The sequence below is a fragment of the Lacerta agilis genome, chromosome 16 (assembly GCF_009819535.1).
Source record: "Lacerta agilis isolate rLacAgi1 chromosome 16, rLacAgi1.pri, whole genome shotgun sequence".
Lineage (NCBI taxonomy): Eukaryota > Metazoa > Chordata > Lepidosauria > Squamata > Lacertidae > Lacerta > Lacerta agilis.
Window position 1 is genome coordinate 14,099,487 of NC_046327.1, and position 21,095 is coordinate 14,120,581.

At 43.7% G+C, this 21,095-nt stretch overlaps 1 protein-coding gene across 6 annotated transcripts in view; it reads right to left on the reverse strand.

The window, feature by feature from the left end:
- The window catches only part of PALM2AKAP2 (PALM2 and AKAP2 fusion), a 238,021-nt gene that overhangs the window by 43,558 nt on the left and 173,368 nt on the right, over positions 1-21,095 (reverse strand). Inside the window, exon 1 of one of the 6 annotated variants that reach the window (XM_033173329.1) lies at positions 1,098-1,130. The exons of the other annotated variants lie outside the window; for them this stretch is intronic. Coding sequence (XP_033029220.1) covers positions 1,098-1,115 — 18 coding nt within the window. The 5' untranslated portion in view covers positions 1,116-1,130. Of the gene's footprint in view, positions 1-1,097; positions 1,131-21,095 lie in introns of those variants that run through there. 6 annotated transcript variants of the gene reach the window in all.

Genomic DNA, 21,095 nt, shown 5'->3' on the forward strand with positions numbered 1-21,095 from the left:
CACACTGTAAACTGACCAAGAAACAGAGCCCTGCATGGGTCAATGCAAATGAAAACGTGATGCTACACACAAAGCAGCAGGTTATTGATTCTCAAATGGCCAATGCCACCAGGGTCAGGGAGCTAGTACAGTGGTACCTCGGGTTACATACGCTTCAGGTTACATACTCCACTAATCCAGAAATAACGCTTCAGGTTAAGAACTTTGGTTCAGGATAAGAACAGAAATCGTGCTCTGGTGGCGCAGCGGCAGCGGGAGGCCCCATTAGCTAAAGTGGTGCTTCAGGTTAAGAACAGTTTCAGGTTAAGAACGGATCTCCGGAACGAATTAAGTACGTAACCAGAGGTACCACTGTCTAAGTCTCATTGTCCACAAGGGAACCCCTTAACTTTCTCTTACGTAAGTGAATACTTGCTGGTTATTCCTATGGGTGTGCGTAAAGCACTTGGGGATGCTAGCATGGGCACAGCATCCACAGCATCCCCTTAACACATGAAAACTTGACACAGATCCTGCCTGTCAAAATGATGGAGATTTCTTTGTTGAAACCAACAGAGCATAATAAAAACTTGCGATAATCAGAGCTGGTGGGGGATGCGATGCTATTGTGTAATCTGAAACATTTTGTTTAAATCCTTGGCACAATGAATTATAAAATTTAGCCTAAGTATCAGATTAAAACTTCTTTCCCCTTTAATAACACTGTTCCTCATTTACATTTCAGATAGGGATCAGTTTTGTTAGTAGATGTATTTGCCTGTATAATAATAATAATAATAATAATAATAATAATAATAATAATAATTTATTTGTACCCTGCCCATCTGGCCAGGTCTCCCCAGCCACTCTGGGCGGCTTCCAACAAGTATTAAAATACATTAAAATATCACAGATTCAAAACTTCCCTAAATCAGTATAATCAGTCTTTTTGATATTATATAAACATATAATTACTGCAAAATCAAAACCGGAAAGAAAACTGGTTATCATACATCACATTCTTAAACAACAACAACAACGCCACAGGCCAACAAATGTTTCTCATAATTCAGAAAATATTGTGGTTTCAGACAGAACAAAGCAAATTATTTTCTTACCCTCAAATCTTGTTCCATCGAAAGGCAGAGTACCTGCCATGGGGCTGTGTACCTAAACATCTTTGGCAACTTCACCAAACAAATGGCAAAAGGCACACTGCGTTTCTCAGCTACTTGGGCTGGTTCTCATTGGGAACATTTAACACGAGGAAAAGAGTTGGAAGTTATATTTCTCAAAGGTCTCTCGGGCTTGAATTATAAGCTGCAGTAACAACCATCACACTTGCACCCAGAGGAACTGAATAAGTAATTCACTAAGAGGCTTTTTTCCCCTGGGAAGAGCTTAGCTCAAACTCAATTAGCAAAAATAGGATGATAACCTCTGAAGCTCCCACTTCTCCAAGCTGTAGTTTGACAATAGATTGCATGGGCCAGTTTGGATATCATGATAAAGCATAATTCCTTTTGATGGGGATAAACTGTGGCCAAGTCTCGAGCTCAGGCAATCTTTCCACTCCTTTTGCACCATGGTCCAAACTGTAGTTAATATTAAACAATGGTTTGCTTCAAACAAGCCAACTTCAAACTCTGGGTTATGAAGCTGACTTATTTGAACAAACCATTTGAACAAGCCACCCCATCAACAGGGAAAGCCACTGCTGCACACTCTCAAGAGAAACTAACTCTTAGCACCTCTCCTCCAACCCTCATATCCAATCCAATTGTGAGGATATTTACAAAGACTTTTTTCAGGCACTATGGTAATACCTGCTATAAAACTTCATGTACATTTTCTGGTACAGAGAAAGGCCAAAGTATGAGTAAGTTTTGGGTTTGGCCCACGGTTCTAAGATCTGATTGGGCTAAAGTTCACCTTAGTTTTGGAGGTAGTATTGAAGTGGGACTGGACAGGACAGCTGGTTAGTGAGGGGGTGGGGTTTACCAAGAATGACAAATAGTATTTTTCCCTGAGTGACAATTGTGTTAAGATATCTTTTTTTTTTTTTAAGGTGCGGGTGGAGGGAGAAGGAGTCAAGACAATCCTACCCATTATGAATGCAGGAAACAATATCCTGAATTGCATGGCATAAAATCCTTGCCCCTACTGCCCCATGAATCCCAACATAGATAGAAGAAGAGTTTGGATTTGATATCCCGCTTTTCACTACCCGAAAGAGTCTCAAAGCGGCTAACATTCTCCTTTCCCTTCCTCCCCCACAACAAACACTCTGTGAGGTGAGTGGGGCTGAGAGACTTCAAAGAAGTGTGACCAGCCCAAGGTCACCCAGCAGAAGCATGTGGAGGAGCGGAGACACGAACCCAGTTCCCCAGATTACGAGTCTACCGCTCTTAACCACTACACCACACTGGCGTACACTTCCTTCCATCTCTAGCAGCAATGGGAGCAAATAACATTTCCCCTCTTCAGTTCCTGTTTTAAGGCATTTTCCCAGAATGCCACCAGCGGCTGTTTTCAGTAAAGGGAACAGTTGGGGTTCAACAAGGTTCATTTGCAATGCAACAGGGAAGAGCTCTCTGCAGAGTAAGGATGGAAAAATCTGTCAATTTTGCTTCTCTCGGTTTCTCATTTTCCCCGTCTTCAATTCGGTTCTCCACATTTCTACAGCAAATTGCAAACAGTCTTTTTTTAAAAAAAAATCCTCAAGGAAATTCTTCAGCATTTTAGTGCATATGCCTCCTAATAAACACAATTTTGGGTACGCAGTTTTGAGTAACGCACAGATTCCCCCCCAAAGTTATTTTCCTGATATAATGCATTTTCATATATTATCTTTATATATATACACACACACACACACACACACACAAACACACACACTGGTGCCCCGCTAGACGAATGCCTCGCTAGACGAAAAACTCGCTAGACGCAAGGCATTCGCTAGCGGAAGGCTGTCTCGCAAGACGAAAATGTCAATGGGCTTGCCTTGCAAGACGATTTTTTGTTTTGTTTTCGTCAAACCGCTATTTTCCCATTGGTGCTTCGCAAGACGAAAAATTCGCTATACGACAACACTCGCAGAACGAATTATTTTCATCTTGCGAGGCACCACTGTATATATATATTCACTTCTACCTAACTTATGCATTTTTGTAAACACTGTTTGGTTAGAGAACTGCATTGCAAAGTTTGGATAATTGCGAGTTTGAAAGGCATTATGGCAGTGCTTGCATAAACTCTCACTTAATTCTCTCTCACTAATTCAGATTCATCTGAAAACAGAACTAGAAAAAAGTTTTGAGTTTGGGGTTGTTGTTGTTTAAAGATGACTTACCTCTCTCTCTTTTTTTTTCCTTTTTAGAAATAGCTTGGTAATAAACACCCTAATCTAGCAGCAGCAGCAGCTGGTTAAGAGTTTAGACATTCTTAGCACTACAGAGACAACATTCCATGCCAGCCTATTCATTATTGAAGACAGATGCGAGAAATGCGCCTTCACTGAGCAGTTTTGCATGAGCGTTCCTAGCTTTCCTTTACTTAAAAAGAAAAACAGTAGCCCTCACAGTTGCATCAAAAATATGTAAAGAATTGTTTATATTCATAGCATTTTTAAAGTAAGGTTCTCCAAGAGTATATGACTGCAAAAATCAAAATGATCATTAAGCAATAGAGCAGGGGTTAGCAACCTTTTTCAGCCATGGGCCGGTCCACCATCCCTCAGACCATGTGGTGGGCCGGACTATATTTTTTTTGGGGGGGGGGGAAATGAATGAATTCCTATGCCCCACAAATAACCCAGAGATGCATTTTAAATAAAAGGACACATTCTACTTATGTAAAAACATGCTGATTCCCAGACTCTCTGTGGGCCGGATTGAGAAGACGATTGGGCCGCATCTGGCCCCCGGGCCTTAGTGCCTACCCCTGCAATAGAGTGTTGATTACAGCAAAAAATAAATAAAAATACAGGTGTCTTCTTGTGCTTTTATAACCAGTCCAAACATTGTATCTGCAGATTATGGACAGTCAAGTCATGCTCTTGTTTATGTAAAATGGATGCTTAAGATAGCACTGATGGTGGGAGAAATTAGCCACGGTCTTGGGGGTCAAGTTGTTAAATGTTTTCTGGCTATTTTCATCAGCAGATATTCAAGCATCTGCTATGCAAGGAATGGAGGGAAGAGTCTGAAGCAGTTCCCATCTCTCTGTTTACCCACAGGAACATGCAGCTGTTATGACCTCTTGACTCATCTCCATCCTTTTAAGGGAAAGGGCAGATAATGTCTTCCTCTGGACATGCCCACACAGTAAAGTAAATACTAAGGGACTAGATGCTAAATAGGAATAGGCCAAGCATTTCATGTTGCTTGCCAGATAACTATTGAACTAAAAGCTCAGCAATAACTAACACAAAAAAAGAATGTGCTTTTATGGATTATGAAGTTAAAAATTGTGAGTATACAAGGAAACTCCCAGATTCAGCAGGCAAGTCTTATAACATTATACAGTCAAACTTTGGTTGTCGAACGTAATCCTTTCTGGAAGCCCATTTGGCTTCCGAAATATTCGACAACTGAGCGCAGCTTCCGATTGGTTGCAAGAGCTTCTTGCACTCAAGCAGAAGTCATGTCAGACATTCGGCTTCTGAAAAACGTTAGAAAATCGGAGCATTTACTTCCAGGTTTTCGGCGTTCAGGAGCCGAAATGTTTGAAAACGGAGCTGTTCAACAACCGAAGTTTGACTGTACAAGTTCCAGCAAACACGGCTGCTTGTGTTATATATATATATGTTATACTTATGCACAGGTTCCCGTGAAGATGGAAACGTATGCAACACTCTCAATCAGGGCAAAAAGGTTGGGAGTACCTTCAGGGTTCTGGCCAAACTGGACCAAACTGTGGTTTGTCTAAGCAAAGCAAGATCAAAAGCACGGTTTCTAATCTTTAGTACTTTGGATAAAGTTAATCTGATAAACCATAGTTCAGTGTTACATCCAAACCAGGTAATTCTCTCTGCACTGGGCCTCAATGGTTAGAGCACTTTTATTGCACATGTTACAGGTGTGTCCAACATTGGTTGCACTCCAAATCAAAAATGAGCTGACCAACAGATTCCAATCATATTTGAAGAGAATTAAACCCAAAATGCACAGTAATAAATACTGTTTGAAATCTTGCGCTTTTCTTCTCTCAGCAAAAAATCATTAACAGAACAGGATGATCATTCAGAGAAGAACTACCCGGTAGGCAAAAGTTTGTGTATAAGCTTAGAACAACAGAGGGGATTCATCACAATCAGCACTCAAAACTGCATTTAGCACACACCCAGAAAAAAGCACATGCATATCTTGTGGTTCTGCAAATTTAGATTATTATGGTGCAGTTATGCAAAATGCCTGAAGGGAAGTCTTACTTTTCAGGGGCATATCAATGCTAGCATTTTGCAGTTGTACCTTGCATCTGCTTCCTTCTTCCAGTCAACCCATAACTACTGAGCTTGGCTAGGGTAACAGTCACAAGTTTAGTAATTATTCCCTATCAGACCTTGGGGATGAACACACTTAACTGATAATTGCAAAGGATTGCCATCCTTTTGGCAAATCTGCCTACCATACTGTACCCTGATGTGTTTTGAGACTTTGAAATGCTGGAAGATTGTCGGAATACGTTTCACGGATCCGCCATGGATTCATATTTATTTGGTTATTTTATAAGTTTTTCGAGGTCTACTTTTGGTATAATTGCGCGTAAAAGCGAAAGTGAAAGCATGAATGAATAATGTGGTTCACTTGTGAGATTAATCCGCCTTTATTTTGTAGATCCGGTCATGTTCAAAGTTGTTAATGAGCGTTAAACTTGCTTCCCGCCTTTTTGGAGGGCAGCAACAGTGATTTTATTGGTTAAAGTACTAATGATGATGTCACGTTTGTTCCCTAATAAAAGGCAGAGGCACCCCGCTTAGGCAGAGGAGTTCGTTCATGTTCTTTTAGTTGGGTTTTAGTTGAAGTCAAGTTTAGTTTAAGGGGCTAGGAGCGGGCTGGACGGGTTGGATGGGTTTTTCTTTAGTTAGAGTTAGATCGCTGAAGATCATTCGGTTTAGCCTTAGTTAGGTTTTCTTTTAGGTTAGCCTAGGGTTAGGCCCGCGGAAGATATTTCGGTTTTAGTTTATTTAGTTAGCCTCGCGGAAGATTGGGCGCGCAGGGTCTTTAAGCTTAGGGGAATTTAGCTTAGGGGACGAGCCTATGCGGGTTCTGCCGAAGCCACTAAAGATACAACCGGTGTCTGTCTTCCTTTGGGGTTAAAGGGGGGAGTAAAGTAAAAATTTTAATTTCTTTAATTTGGTCCGCATATTCAGAGTCAGGGTATATATTTATTTTCACGAGGCAACTGTTCATTAAAGAAGGCAATTAGGAACTCACACTCCACCAGAGTCTTCAATTGGCTTACTCATCATCCTTCAGACTGTGAGGCTTGGCCGGCGACCGTGCTCAAAAGCACGCGGAACGCTGGCCGCTTTCCCCGCAACTGGTACCTCGTGCATAACCAGTCTAAGGCCGTGCACGAGGAGCTCCAGCAACCAAACCCCGACAAGTGGTGCCCTCTCTGAGGCAAAGCGTAGTCAAAAATCGCTTCCACGAAGACTCCGGTTAAAGGCAACATATCGGAAGTGGCTCGGAAACAGACATTGAGAGGTGAGGTATAACGGCCCGGTTTATCCAGGATTTCGCTGCAGTAGCGCGAATCCACCGCTTGCCCAAAGTACTGTAAATAGAAGTCGCGCGCGTATATTTTGCCCCAAGGGGTCCCCGGGTAGAGCGGCAAGGAGTTTAGTGTAAGCCTACGGGCAGAGTAAGGTCTTCCCTAAAGCCTACGGGTGGGAAGGGTCTGGCAAAAGCCTACGGGTGCCAGGGTTTTCGGTCAAAGCCTACGGGTAGGGCCGGTGTCTCCCAAAAGCCTACGGGTGGGAGGGAAAGTTTTTCTGGCAAAAGCCTACGGGTGCCAGGGTTTTCGGTCAAAGCCTACGGGTAGGGCCGGTGTCTCCCGAAAAAGCCTACGGGTGGGAGGGAAAGGTTTTCTGGCTAAAGCCTACGGGTGCCAGGTTTTTTCGGTCAAAGCCTACGGGTAGGGCCGGTAGCCCCTAGTAGAAGCCCACGGGTGGGGGCGGAGGTTTTCTGGCTAAAGCCTACGGGTGCCAGGGTTTTTCGGTTAAAGCCTACGGGTAGAACCGGTGTCCCCTAGTAGAAGCCTACGGGTGGGGGAGGAAAAGTTTTGGAAAAGTGTTTAAAAAATGGGCTCCTCACTCTCAACTGCTCAAGTAAAATTTTGTGAAGATTTATTGTACCTTTTGAAAAGAAATGGTCATCCTGTCTCTGAATCAGAAGTAGAGCTTTTAGTTAAAACCATTGGGGAAATTTGTCCCTGGGTCCCTAAGGAAGGAACGAAAGATTTAGCCTCATGGGAAAGGATCGGGTTAGAATTTATGGCCAACCCGAAAATCGGAATTCCTGTACAATTAGTATGGAGCAAAGTAAGAAACTGCTTTCAACAAATCGCTCCAAGAAATGTTTTGCTTAATGGAACAGTGAATTTGGGAAATACTGCTTTTAATAGTGCCCCTGTGCTGCCGCTTGCGGTTGTGCCATTTTCGGCCCCCTCGCAGCAGCCAGTTCAGGCCCCGTTGTCGTACACGCACTCGCCCTTGTCCAATTTGTCGTTGCCAGATTCATTGCCGCCTGTGCCGGTGCAGCAGACGCCGTCGGCCTTTCAAGCCCCGCCGCGGACTGCCCCACCGCCAGTCGCTCAGCAGTCATCGCAGGCCTTTTACCAGCCAGCGATTTCAAGTCAGCAGCAGCCGCGGACCTCGCTCCAAGCAACGGTCCCGCTTCCTCCATCGCAAGCCGCGCTTTTGCCAGCGATCCAGCAGCAGCAGCAGCAAGCAGCCTTTTTGCCAGCAAACCCTGCTGCCCTGCAGGCCGCGCTCAAGCCAGCAGCTCCAGTTTTGCAGCAAGCTGATTTCCAATCAACAGCAATCCAAGCTTCAATGCAAGCAGCACAACAGCAATTTACCAACCCTTCAGCACCTCCAATGCCAATGCAGATTCCAAGACAAGAGCAAAGCCAAACAATGATGATCCAGATGCCAGGACTTGCAGTACAGAGCCAACAACCTTATGCTCCAACTTCAAGTCAGCCATCTTGTCTTCATCCAACTTCAAGTCAGCCATCTTGTCTTCATCCAACTTCAAGTCAGCCATCTTGTCTTCATAGTCAGCCATCTTCAAGGCATCCAGATGTCAAAGACTCTTTAGCACCATCTAGTGGCTCATCATTTGGAAAGCATCAAGAAGATTTAAACTCACTGATGCCACCTACAGACCCTACAGCAATGCAGCCCATCTGCAGAACCCAAGCTTTGGAAGCAGCTTTGGGACAAATAGACTTTAGTGCTGATCCAATGCACATCTTTCCAGTGATTCGTGCTAATGGAGGACAACCTGCAAGATATCAAGCTATTCCTTTCGAGACACTACGTGAACTGCGAAAAGCCATACGCGAAAATGGACTTCAAGCTCCTTATACTAGAAGTTTACTTGAAGGACTGTCCACTAGTAGACTTCTGCCATCTGATTGGAAGTTGATTCTTCGCACCTTCCTGTCGCCTACAGATGCTCTTCTGTGCCTTCAAGAGTGGAAAGAAGTAGCAGCCAGACGTGCAACGCCACTTGCCACAGAAGATATGCTCACAGGATCAGGACATTACTCCAATCTCAATCAACAGCTAGCCATACCTGATGCTGCACTTGTCACCATAGCAGACATTGTAGTCAAAGCTTGGCGCAGACTACCCAATCGCACAGATGCTAGCTCAGTATCAGGATTCGCTGCAGTTAGGCAAGGTCCAAAAGAACCTTATGGGGACTTCGTGGATCGCCTGATTGTTGCAGTGGAACGACAGATAGAAGATCGTCATGCCAGAAACATGCTGACAAAACAACTTGCCTTTGAAAATGCCAATGATGACTGCAAGAATGCCCTAACAGCAGTTGCAGCTCGTCCAGATGCCACATTGACTGAGATGCTACGCGTCTGCCAGAATGTCGGTACCCACTCCTACAAAGCACAGCTCTTGGCAGCTGCGGTACAGATGCCACGTCAAGACAGCTCTACGCCAGTCAAGAAGTGCTATGGGTGTGGAGGCGATGGGCATTTCCGGTCGCAGTGCACAACAACGCCAAGGCCTTCTGCCAAGCCGCCAGAGAGATGTCCCATCTGTCAGAAAGGATTTCATTGGGCGAATGATTGTCGCTTGAATCCACAAAACACATCACCTACCTCATCTCCAGTTCAGGGAAACGGTTCTGCGGGCCGCGCCCCGGCCCCGGTAAAACAATAGGGTGCAAGTTCAAGAACATCATGAAGGTCAACCATCCCAGAAAGGTGAACAACGCTACTCCTTATCCAGGTCATCAGGAAAAAAGAGTGATCCAGAGAGATATCCACTCTTCAGATGTCCAGAGAAAAGATGTGACCTCATCAAGCATTCAGGTTCCAGAGGTTTCATCATCTGCCTTACCTATTCAAAGGGTTCCAGTAGAGAACACAGCATTCAGTTCACCTTCTGCTGACCGCCCTTCAGTTCCTGCTGATGTTGATCCTGCTTCACAGCAAGCAATCACAGTCAAGTCTCTGATCGCAGAATTGCCTTCAACGTTGAGAAGACATCCTACTGAGATCAATCTCGCAACTCCTGAGCTTTATTCACCTTCAAATCAAGGTCAATCTGTCATTGAAGGACATTTGCCCTTGATGAAACAGCAGTGTTCAAGTTGCAACCCAGCTGATGATCACTTTCCATGTGGCCAAAGAATGCAAGTGAGTGAGACAGCTCCCTCTTGTGGAAGCTTAAACATCACTCCAGTTAACAATGTCCACACCTTTGTGTCACCTCCAGCTTTTAAGCTCAGTCAGCCACAATCAAACAATTATCATGGACAACCACTTCAACTGTCTTGTGTCAAAGAAGAAGTTCCATCCTGCCAGTTTGATGCACAACTGACTGAATGCCAACAGGTTCAACAGCATCAGCAACTCTTACTAACGGAAGAACCCCAAGTTTGCCAACTCAACGCCAAGCAGCTTCAGAGTTGCCAACTTCAGCAGTGCAAAAAACCCGAAGCCAAAAAGATATCTTCAAACACTGCCAACGAAGAACAAGAAGAATCTTCTGTCCCAGGTATACCACTCTTCTTAACAGAGGACTGTTACTTTTCAAATCCATGGTTTGCTCAGCAATTGCCAACATCCATTCGTGGTCCATTCCCAGACACCTCAATTTGCCTTATCCTGCCTAGGATGGATCGCCTCCCTGCCACAGTCACACTGACTGCAGGCCTAGTTCGAATCACAGATTCATCGCAGTTGCTGATTCCAGGATTTTCAACTGTTCCTTGTGTCCTAACAAAAGGTTTGGAAATTGCCAGACTCTATTTGCTTACTTCTACACCTACAGCTCCTGTAGACTCTTTGCCTCCTCAGACAGCAATGGCGCTAATCAAGATTACAGAAGAACGCCCTCATCTCGTCTTAGAAATGGGTGGACGAAAGATCAAGGGTCTTCTTGATACAGGCGCAGATGTCACAGTGATCGCCAGAAAGGATTGGCCTGACCAGTGGGCAACGACTGTCACCCAGGAAGTCTTCGGAGTCGGAGGTTTCGAACCCGCCCACCAAAGCGTGCATCCGATTACCTTCCAGTCAGACTCAGGCTCCATGGTGCAGCTCCGTCCACTTGTTATGGATGTGCCTATCACCCTTTGGGGTAGAGACTTATTGTCTAAAGCAAGAACTGTTGTCCATACACATTTTTGATGTGGGCCTTTGCATCAGCGCCAGTACATGCTCTTCCACTCACATGGAAGGAAGGACCCCCTGTATGGGTCGACCAATGGGCGCTGACGTCAGAAAAGCTCGCTGCAGCAGAGGCCCTAATCAAAGAGCTGCTACACCGGAATCACATGCAACTCTTTATTCTCCATCAGTACCTCATGGATAAAGCTCCACAGTCATTGACTTTAGAGTGTTCCCTTGATAGTCTTCAAACTGTCCCTTGCAGAAAACCTATTGCAAAGTTCTCCTGGAGAATTTCACTGCTTGGTAAGGTGAATTCTCCTGTCTACAAGTTCTGTTCAGCAGCATCTTCAAGCACTCTCACGCCGTTGAAACTTTCCTTTGTCTCAGTGATCCAATCATCAACCATGGGACGCTCCTTGCTATGTTCCGTGCTGTCTTTTGCATGGGCATTCTGTTGGCTGGTTTTGAATGGTACTCACCGTGCCTACAGATTGCTGCCATCACTTCTTGCAGCATACCTGTTTCCAACCAAAACCGCAAACCCTTTTCACCTGCTTTCTGTTGCTCTCTACCTGGTTGCAAATATGCTCCGCATCTCCCCAGGTATTCTTCTGGAGTATCTTTTCCTGCATCAACCAAGAACTCTACTACAGGCTCTTCAGGCAGTTCCTCCTTGTGCTCAGAAGTACTGTCTTCCGCAAGGAACTCTTCACCTGAAGATCAAGTCATGTAACCCTGCGTGGTACTTGCCAGCCTGCATCTTCAACGACAACCCCTTGTTGCTTAATCTTCTCAGCGGAGGACTGTCCCTACTTCTGCGGAAAGAACCCCTATTTCCCACACCTGTTTGTGCGCTCAACTCCATTCTTCACTCAAGAAACACGCTGGTCAAACTTTGCGTGAAATTCGATACTCCCTTTTCATCACAAGCCGTGATGTCTAACTCTGGTTGTTAGCTATTCGCTAACTTCTCAACTTCCTGTCAAATGCAGCAACTCTTCAACTATCCTCAACCTATGCCTTTTGTTTGCCCCTGGGCAGCCCCTTGGTTCCTGGCTGCCTAGATTTGTTCCAGTTATTCTCATACCTGCATTCACTAGCGGATCACCTTGATTTGCTTGCTTAACCTCCTTTCTTCTACAGGTATCGTTGTTTCTTCAGAGCTCGATGTTTCAGTACTTTCCTGAGCTCCATGAACTTTTCCTGAGTTCCAGGACTATTTCTTCTACATGGTCGTGTGTAGTCGGAGAAGAAGACGACCGGCAACTCATTCATCGTCTTCATCCTCCTCTCCAACACCATTTTGCAGTTCTAAACCTGTCTTGTACTTGTAAAAATTGCATATTTACCTTTGTATGCTTCTTGAAATATCCGCCTCGCATGTTACATGTGTTTTCCTTATAGCTTGATAATTAATGATATGGATGTTTATATATGCAAAGCTTTTCTGAAATGGTTTCCATTTAGAGCGTCACAATTTTGATGATATGGAAATGTTTATGTAAGGTCAAAGCATCATCTTTGTGCAGTTCTAGTCATAGATATATTTATACATATATGTTTTATTTCAATAATCCTAAATCTCCACGTTGTGCTTACAAAAGTTGTAGTTCAAAATGTGGTAACATTTATATGCCTTTTGGTCAAAGAATTGGTCATTCTCGGATTTGTTCAAGATATATATGTCAAGTCTGGTGGCGTCCTACCCTTTTGGTACCCCTATTTATTTTAAAGATTCCCCCTCTATATGCTACCTTTTGGCAGTAAACCAGGTTCCCAGCTTTTCCCTTCACTCTGTTTCCTGCTGTTAATGGGAGACCCTTATGTAGCTGGTTTAATTCCAATTTCGTTTCGCTGGAAACCCTTGCGTAGATGGTTTAAATCCTCATCCTGGCTGGGACACCTTTATATAGGTAGCTTAAATCCCCTCTAGTGGCGCAAACCACTTGTACTTAGGTGCCTTAAATCCCCTTTCTGGAATCAGACCCTAGTTCCCCGTTACCTGTGGTCGCTGTGGTAAGTCCAGAATCTGTCTTCCTGAAAGTTCCCTCGATTCTGTAGCCTCAGTGCCACACACCTTTTATGTTTCCTTATCCATTTTTCCTCAGTTTTCCAAATAAAAAATAAAAAAAAATGGGGGAGGGGTCTGGGTAGGCCATGTAGCCCCAGCTCTAGTTATACTTTAATTTTGGGTCCCGGATCGGGACCTCTCTTATGTTTGGGCAGTCGTTATCCGTTATTTTTAATTTTGGACCTGTATCAGGTCCTCTCTTGTGTTTGGGGAGTAATTTGTTGTTTTACGCTGCACGCGAAAGTATACATGCTTATAAGACGATTTGTTGTGTTACACTATGTATTGAAGTATTTATATATGCCTAAAAGGTTTACAGTGTATCGGATCGATCACTTTTTATGTTCGGCTAGTGGTTTGTTATTTTCATGACTTTATTGCTACATTATTGTACAAGTATTTCCTCCTATGAAAAGGGTGGATGTTGATGGTGTTGCTAGTGTTTATATCACAGTCTTGATGTGGACACTGTCGGCACTGTTGACGCTTTGCCTTTTCATGTCAAGGTTTATATCGAAGCAAATGGTAATGTTTATGTCAGATAAATACTTATGATATCTCTAACCTTCTTTTTTTATATAACTAAATCAAAAATAATTTAATTTAAAACAAAAAAAGAAAGATGATATGTCGGAATACGTTTCACGGATCCGCCATGGATTCATATTTATTTGGTTATTTTATAAGTTTTTCGAGGTCTACTTTTGGTATAATTGCGCGTAAAAGCGAAAGTGAAAGCATGAATGAATAATGTGGTTCACTTGTGAGATTAATCCGCCTTTATTTTGTAGATCCGGTCATGTTCAAAGTTGTTAATGAGCGTTAAACTTGCTTCCCGCCTTTTTGGAGGGCAGCAACAGTGATTTTATTGGTTAAAGTACTAATGATGATGTCACGTTTGTTCCCTAATAAAAGGCAGAGGCACCCCGCTTAGGCAGAGGAGTTCGTTCATGTTCTTTTAGTTGGGTTTTAGTTGAAGTCAAGTTTAGTTTAAGGGGCTAGGAGCGGGCTGGACGGGTTGGATGGGTTTTTCTTTAGTTAGAGTTAGATCGCGGAAGATCATTCGGTTTAGCCTTAGTTAGGTTTTCTTTTAGGTTAGCCTAGGGTTAGGCCCGCGGAAGATATTTCGGTTTTAGTTTATTTAGTTAGCCTCGCGGAAGATTGGGCGCGCAGGGTCTTTAAGCTTAGGGGAATTTAGCTTAGGGGACGAGCCTATGCGGGTTCTGCCGAAGCCACTAAAGATACAACCGGTGTCTGTCTTCCTTTGGGGTTAAAGGGGGGAGTAAAGTAAAAATTTTAATTTCTTTAATTTGGTCCGCATATTCAGAGTCAGGGTATATATTTATTTTCACGAGGCAACTGTTCATTAAAGAAGGCAATTAGGAACTCACACTCCACCAGAGTCTTCAATTGGCTTACTCATCATCCTTCAGACTGTGAGGCTTGGCCGGCGACCGTGCTCAAAAGCACGCGGAACGCTGGCCGCTTTCCCCGCAACTGGTACCTCGTGCATAACCAGTCTAAGGCCGTGCACGAGGAGCTCCAGCAACCAAACCCCGACAGAAGATTCAGTGTTGCCTGGAGGGGCTGCAGCAATCATTCTCTTGGTGATCCATTTACCATAAAGATCAAGGCTTCCTAACAACAGCACTTAGCTGCCTGCATTAGCTCCACCTTTTACTGGTGACCAATTCAATTACAATATTTGGATTCTGAAATGCCAACAACAGACATAGGCACTGTACTTTGCTGGTGGAACAAGACCAAGTATTCAACTGTGTTAATTTATAAGACTGGGTTTCAGCTGAAACATGGTTTGTTATCTGGGTGCACACTGCTTAACTTCCATTGCCCAAACAGCTCAGAACATGGTGACTCTCCTTTACCAGAATGCAAAGGTACAGATGCTAAGCCAGCAGTTGTGGAGAAACATAATGTGTACTGATTTTCTGTGCAGATAGTTTAAACCTGGGAGTAATGGCATAGAGCAGGCATGTCCAAAGTCCGTTTCGGGGGCGTAATCTGGCCCGCCGGTCGTAAAAAGCTCAACAACTTTGGTTGGCCCTCGTGGCCCTTCACTTCATCAAATCTGGCCCTCTTTGAAAAAAGTTTGGACAACACTGGCATAGAGGAACTGGTGCCTGCCTTTGTGCCTCTGAATATGATGGCCTCTACAGATACATATGAATTGTAAGCGGAGGAGCACAAGTAAACCCCATAACATATCTGTTTATTCAGTGCTGCTTCATGGAACACTTGCCATTTTTCTCCATTCTGAGGATTCGCCAGTCTTGAACTCCATGTTTACAAGCCAAGCAATTAGGTATGCATGGACAGCTGTAAGGAAGCCTCAATGTGTGTCAGTTTATACTAGCTGAATGTTTTGCCATTAAAAAAAAACCATGCTGGGTCTGTAAAGGCATTTCTAGTTCAGTGTTCTTCTCTGTATTCACACTCCTCTAACTGCTGAAGGAACATGTTTGTTGTCCCTGGAAATGCAAACCATATTGTGACACTCTTTAGCAAATAACATTTAAAACAAGGGTGCCAGCCCACAAAACTTTTTGCCACAATAAATCTGTTAGTCTTTAGGATGAGACACTTTGTTCTTTAACTTTAAGGCAGGAAGATTTGCTCTAAATGGCCTAGGTTTTGACAAGCAATAGCTCAGTTGGTTAGAGCATGGTGCTGATAATGCCAAGGTTGCAGCTTCGATCCCCATAGGGGACAACTGCATATTCCTACATCGCAGGGGGTTGGACTAGATTATCCTCAGGGTCCCTTCCAACTCTATGATTCTATGAATTCTAAGCATTTAGCGTGCTGGTTGGTATAGCCATCCATTTGGCTGCACTCTCCCTTATAAGGGGATGAAAGCCATCTGGAAAATAGGCCCCACCCATTAATATGCCCTCTAAAGGTAAAGGTACCCCTGACCATTAGGTCCAGTCGCGGATGACTCTGGGGTTGCGTTGCTCATCTCGCTTTACTGGCCGAGGGAGCCAGTGTACAGCTTCTGGGTCATGTGGCCAGCATGACTAAGCTGCTTCTGGCAAACCAGAGCAGTGCACGGAAATGCCGTTTACCTTCCCGCCGGAGCGGTACCTATTTATCTACTTGTACTTTGACACGCTTTTGAACTGCTAGGTTGGCAGGAGCAGGGACCGAGCAACGGGAGCTCATGGGGATTCGAACCGCCGACCTTCTGATTGGCAAGCCCTACGCTGTGTGGGTTTAACCCACAGCGCCACCCACATCCCAATATGCCCTCTAAAAAAACAAAACAAAACCCAACTCTCCCATATTTTAAAAAGCCTACAGTGTTGATAATTTCTTATAAATACGCATCAAAACCATCCAATCATAAACCTCACTCTTATTTAAAACATTTATGCCCTTCCTTTCCCAAATGTTCAAGATGGTTGAGAAAGAAACATAGCAGTCGATATACTCCAAAAGAGAACAAACAACATCTCTACAAACACTACTTATAATGTCTGAGGCACTGAGTTTTCAGCCTAGCTTTAAGAACAAAACCCAAAAAGGAGAGGGGAGGGAAACTTGCCAAATGTCCCTCACAACAGCTGTGTGCAAGTGTAGCTCTTTCAACAGCATTTCTATGAATGTATGAAGTCATAAAGAACAAGACCTTATCAACAACTGGATATTTTACTTAGGCAGAGCCTTTCCTTTTTCCACTTCCTGCCTTGGACTACAAACAACTGATGTTGAAAAGAGAGCACACACTTTTATTATTTATGGTTCACATAACAAAGCCATTCCAGCCACAACCCTTCTTAAATAACGACTAGTGTATCTCTAAAGAAAACCTTCAATTAGAAAGCAGCATGTAAACACGGTGGTGACTTTAAGACTTGATCCTAAATGTCAATTATGCCAAAACCAGTCATTTGGGTAACTGATTTGATATGTGGGTTGGTTATTTAAGGAAGTGTCTTCCCCAGCTGTTTCAAAACCGAAAATCTTAAGCGACGTTGTTATCAAACCCTACCACACTTGTTACTTAAAATCTGCATAAACAAAAGTAGAACTAATTTAAGTAGGGTGGGTGAAAGTACCGGAGACCTTGCTAAGAGAAGCAACTGTTCTCAAAGTTCATCATGTTTTTTCTGTATGGTATTTTCCCACTTTTACCAAATATAGTGTTCTCTGCCAAATACAGTACATACAGAGCAAAAATGTGTTAGTGTAGAGCAGGTAAATCCAAGGCACAGAACTTCTGGCTAGTAGGCCTAACTAATCCTGGCACAGGTATCAATTTGGTCCACAAGGTCATTTCCCCAAACCACACACCCCTGCCCCACACCTGATGCCATCTGTGATGTCAGGTGTGCAACAGGGAAGGACATGGCTACAAAGGAACAATGGCTACTGAAAGTGAGTTCCCAATTGTTCCTTTGGAAGCAGGGCTGAACAACATCAGGCCCCACTGGGATCTGATACACAAAGGAGCTCCTCATCAGCAACTCCCTACTGAAGCCAGGGGGTGGGGGACAACGCTGGTAGCACTGATCAGGGATTACAGCAAACTCTTGTGAACTTTGAATTGGTCTGCCAAGGCGAGGTGGGTGGGTGGGAATTAAGGAAGAAGTCCTCCAGCCAGATCTACTTCCCCTCTCCTGCTTAGGTTGGCAATATCATACAACTATAATTCTTCACGCACTCCTTGGCAGCTTCTCTCGTACGGTGCTATTTACATGTGCCAATGGTAAAACTCTTGTTGGTGCTGCAACCACATTGTATGTGTGCTTATAATCAGCTGTAAAGGTAAAGGGACCCCTGACCATTAGGTCCAGTCACAGACCGGCGTACAGCTTCTGGGTCATGTGGCCAGCATGTCTAAGCCGCTTCTGGTGAACTAGAGCAGTGCACAGAAACGCCGTCTACCTTCCCGCTGGAGCGGTACCTATTTATCTACTTGGACTTTGAGGTGCTTTCAAACTGCTAGGTTGGCAGGAGCAGAGACCGAGCAACAGGAGCTCACCCCATCACGGGGATTCGAACCGCCGACCTCCTGATAGGCAAGCCCTAGGCTCTGTGGTTTAACCCACAGCGCCACCCGCGTCCCTATAATCAGCTGGGGCAGCACCAAAGGAAAGCAGATGTCATGCAGATCCCACACAGATAGGTGGGTCCTAGATGTAACTTATTACCAAACATATATTAAAACTAGAAGAGAGAAAGAAAGACACACAAAAAATGTGTTTTTCGATTCAGCGTTCCCAGAACCAATTTTTAGAACTCTCCTCATACATTTCCACTTGGCTACCAAGTTTACTGCTGTGAGCTTATCACTAGAACTGTCGGTCAAGTTTGTATTTTCCATCTTTTTATTCAGCACTGGATCATATTTGACTACAGCTGGACAATCCAGCAACAGTTCCAGATATCCCAGGGAAACCAGAATTAAAACAGGAACAAGTGCAGGCAATTCCAAGAATCAGAAGTTCCACCACAGTGACACAATTTGGAATGCAGCCAACATGTGGCACTCCTGTGATAAAGTAGCAATGAGCCATACACTTTGTTCCGGCACTATAATATTTTTAAACATAGCACATCATTATGAAAAACAGAGCAGTAACAAATTACAATAAAAATAGGAGCAGCAGTCCCCACACTGCACTAGCCATACATGTGAGTATGGATGAAGCAAAATTCAGCTCAGTTGGTTACACAATGTTGCCCAACCTGATTTGGGAAGCATTATTATTCCATGAAATTAAAAGATGCCTGATTCTTGGGAGGAAAGCAATGACAAACCTAGACAGCATCTTAAAAAGCAAAGACATCACCTTGCCGACAAAGGTCCGTATAGTTGAAGCTATGGTTTTCCCAGTAGTAATGTATGGAAGTGAGAGCTGGACCATAAAGAAGGCTGATCGCCGAAGAATTGATGCTTTTGAATTATGGTGCTGGAGGAGACTCTTGAGAGTCCCATGGACTGCAAAAAGATCAAACTTATCCATCCTTAAAGAAATCAGCCCTGAGTGCTCACTGGAAGGACAGATCCTGAAGTTGAGGCTCCAGTACTTTGGCCACCTCATGAGAAGAGAAGACTCCCTAGAAAAGACCCTGATGTTTGGCATGAGTTTGGCCAAACTGCAGGAGGCAGTGAAAGATAGGCGTGCCTGGTGTGCTCTGGTCCATGGGGTCACAAAGATTCGGACACAACTGAACGACTGAACAACAACATTATTCCATGTAGCATCCTTGCCATGTGTGTATTAAGCAGGGTCACAGCATGAAATGAAGGGCAGATTACAAGCAGTAGTTACCATAACAGAACTGCACACAGACTGAGAAATGAAGCGAGGGATGTGCATATAAAATCTGTGCCAAAGAAACCTAAATACTGCACCAAGCTGAATTCCATTACCTGCAGTGGTAAACTTAGCACAATTTCTTCTGTTACTCTTTGGGAAGGACAAGGAGCTAAGAGGGGCCCTGATCCACTACCACTTATAATCTTATTTGGGAAACGGTGTGACTTGCGAGAAGAAATCAGTCGCTATGTACTCTGCAATGAGGAGGGCTTGTTTTTAATTTTGTTTTTTAAACTTTTTTTTAAAAAAAAATAACAATAAATGAAAACTTAGATAAGGAAAGTAAATTCTATGTTCAGAATTACATCCTGCACTTGTGGAGAACTGCAACACACACACACACACACACACAGCCATGGATAAAGCTAGAATTCACTTTTTTTTTTTGAGGGAGGGGAGATTAAATATTGGTCAGAGAGACTCTTACTGCTTTCACCATCTGCTACCCAAAAACACTATGTGAAAGAATACTAGGTTAAAGAAATACTAGGTTAAAGAAATATCACATCTCTACTAACCACATTTTATCAAACTGTGTGTGTGTGTATGTGTGTTTCTATAAATGAGAAACATGTATCTTATTAAACAACAGGTTTTTATCTATGCACTTAGTCCAATATTGCCTATAAATGTACTGGTATATTCTGGAGTATAAGACTACTTTTTAATCCAGGAAAATCTTCTCAAAAGTCAGGGGTCGTCTTATACGCCGGGTGGAGAATCTGCAGTCGAGTATATCTCAAAATCTATATTTTTATTGGAAAAGTTGGGGGTCGTCTTATATGCCCAGTCGTCTTATACGCCGGAAAATACAGTAACTTCTTTCCTCCCAGTAGCCCTTAGTGCAACTTTATTAGGAACAGCTGTCAGAAAGGTATTTCCCTACTTTGAGATCGTTCTCCCCAATAAACCAACATGCTACCTGTAAATTTCGTGAATAGAGAGTCTGCTGAACTCTAAATCACCAGTAACATTCCTTGCATCCCACAGTTTTCCTTGAGAGGTTTCCCATCTTGACCCTGCTAAACTTATGAAACCCAGTGACTCAGAGTCCGGCATGGTATGGCTTTCAAATGAAATTTATGCTATGGGTGGGTGGGTGGGGGAGTTCTTTTGGGGCACCAAAATAATTTTGTATTAAGGAGATATGGGCGCAGGGAAATACTGACAGTGTTGAAAGGACAATCCACTTTCAAGTCAAAGACAAGAGGAAAAAAATCGTATGCTTATACAGGTAGTTGAAAAGTTTTCAGTCAGAACATTGATCAATGTGGCTCAGTATCGTCTACACTGGCCGATAACAACTCACCACGGTTACATACGGGGACATTCCCAGCCCTACCTGGAGATGCAAGGAATTGATGCCTGGAACCTTCTTAGATGCACAGAAGATGCTCTACCCCTGAGCTGCAGCCCTTCCTCTAAAGCAGCGTCTCCAGCTGTTTTTGGACTACAACTCCTATCATCCCTGACCGCTGGTCCTGCTAGCTAGGGATGATGGGAGTTGTAGTCCAAAACCAGCTGGAGACCCAAGTTTGGGAAACACTGCTCTAGTCTAAAGCATTGTTATTATTTATTAAATTTCTAAACCACCCTTCATCCAAAGTTTATGATAGAAAAATGCATATCCCAATAACAAACAAAAGAACAATACTCCCCTCCTCCCCCCTTTAGAAGGTAGGTAGCCGTGTTGGTCTGCCATAGTCAAAACAAAATAAAATTAAAAATTCCTTCCAGTAGCACCTTAGAGACCAACTAAGTTAGTTCTTGGTATGAGCTTTCAAACTTCTTGGTATGTGCATGCAAACTTCTTCAGATACCATACTAAA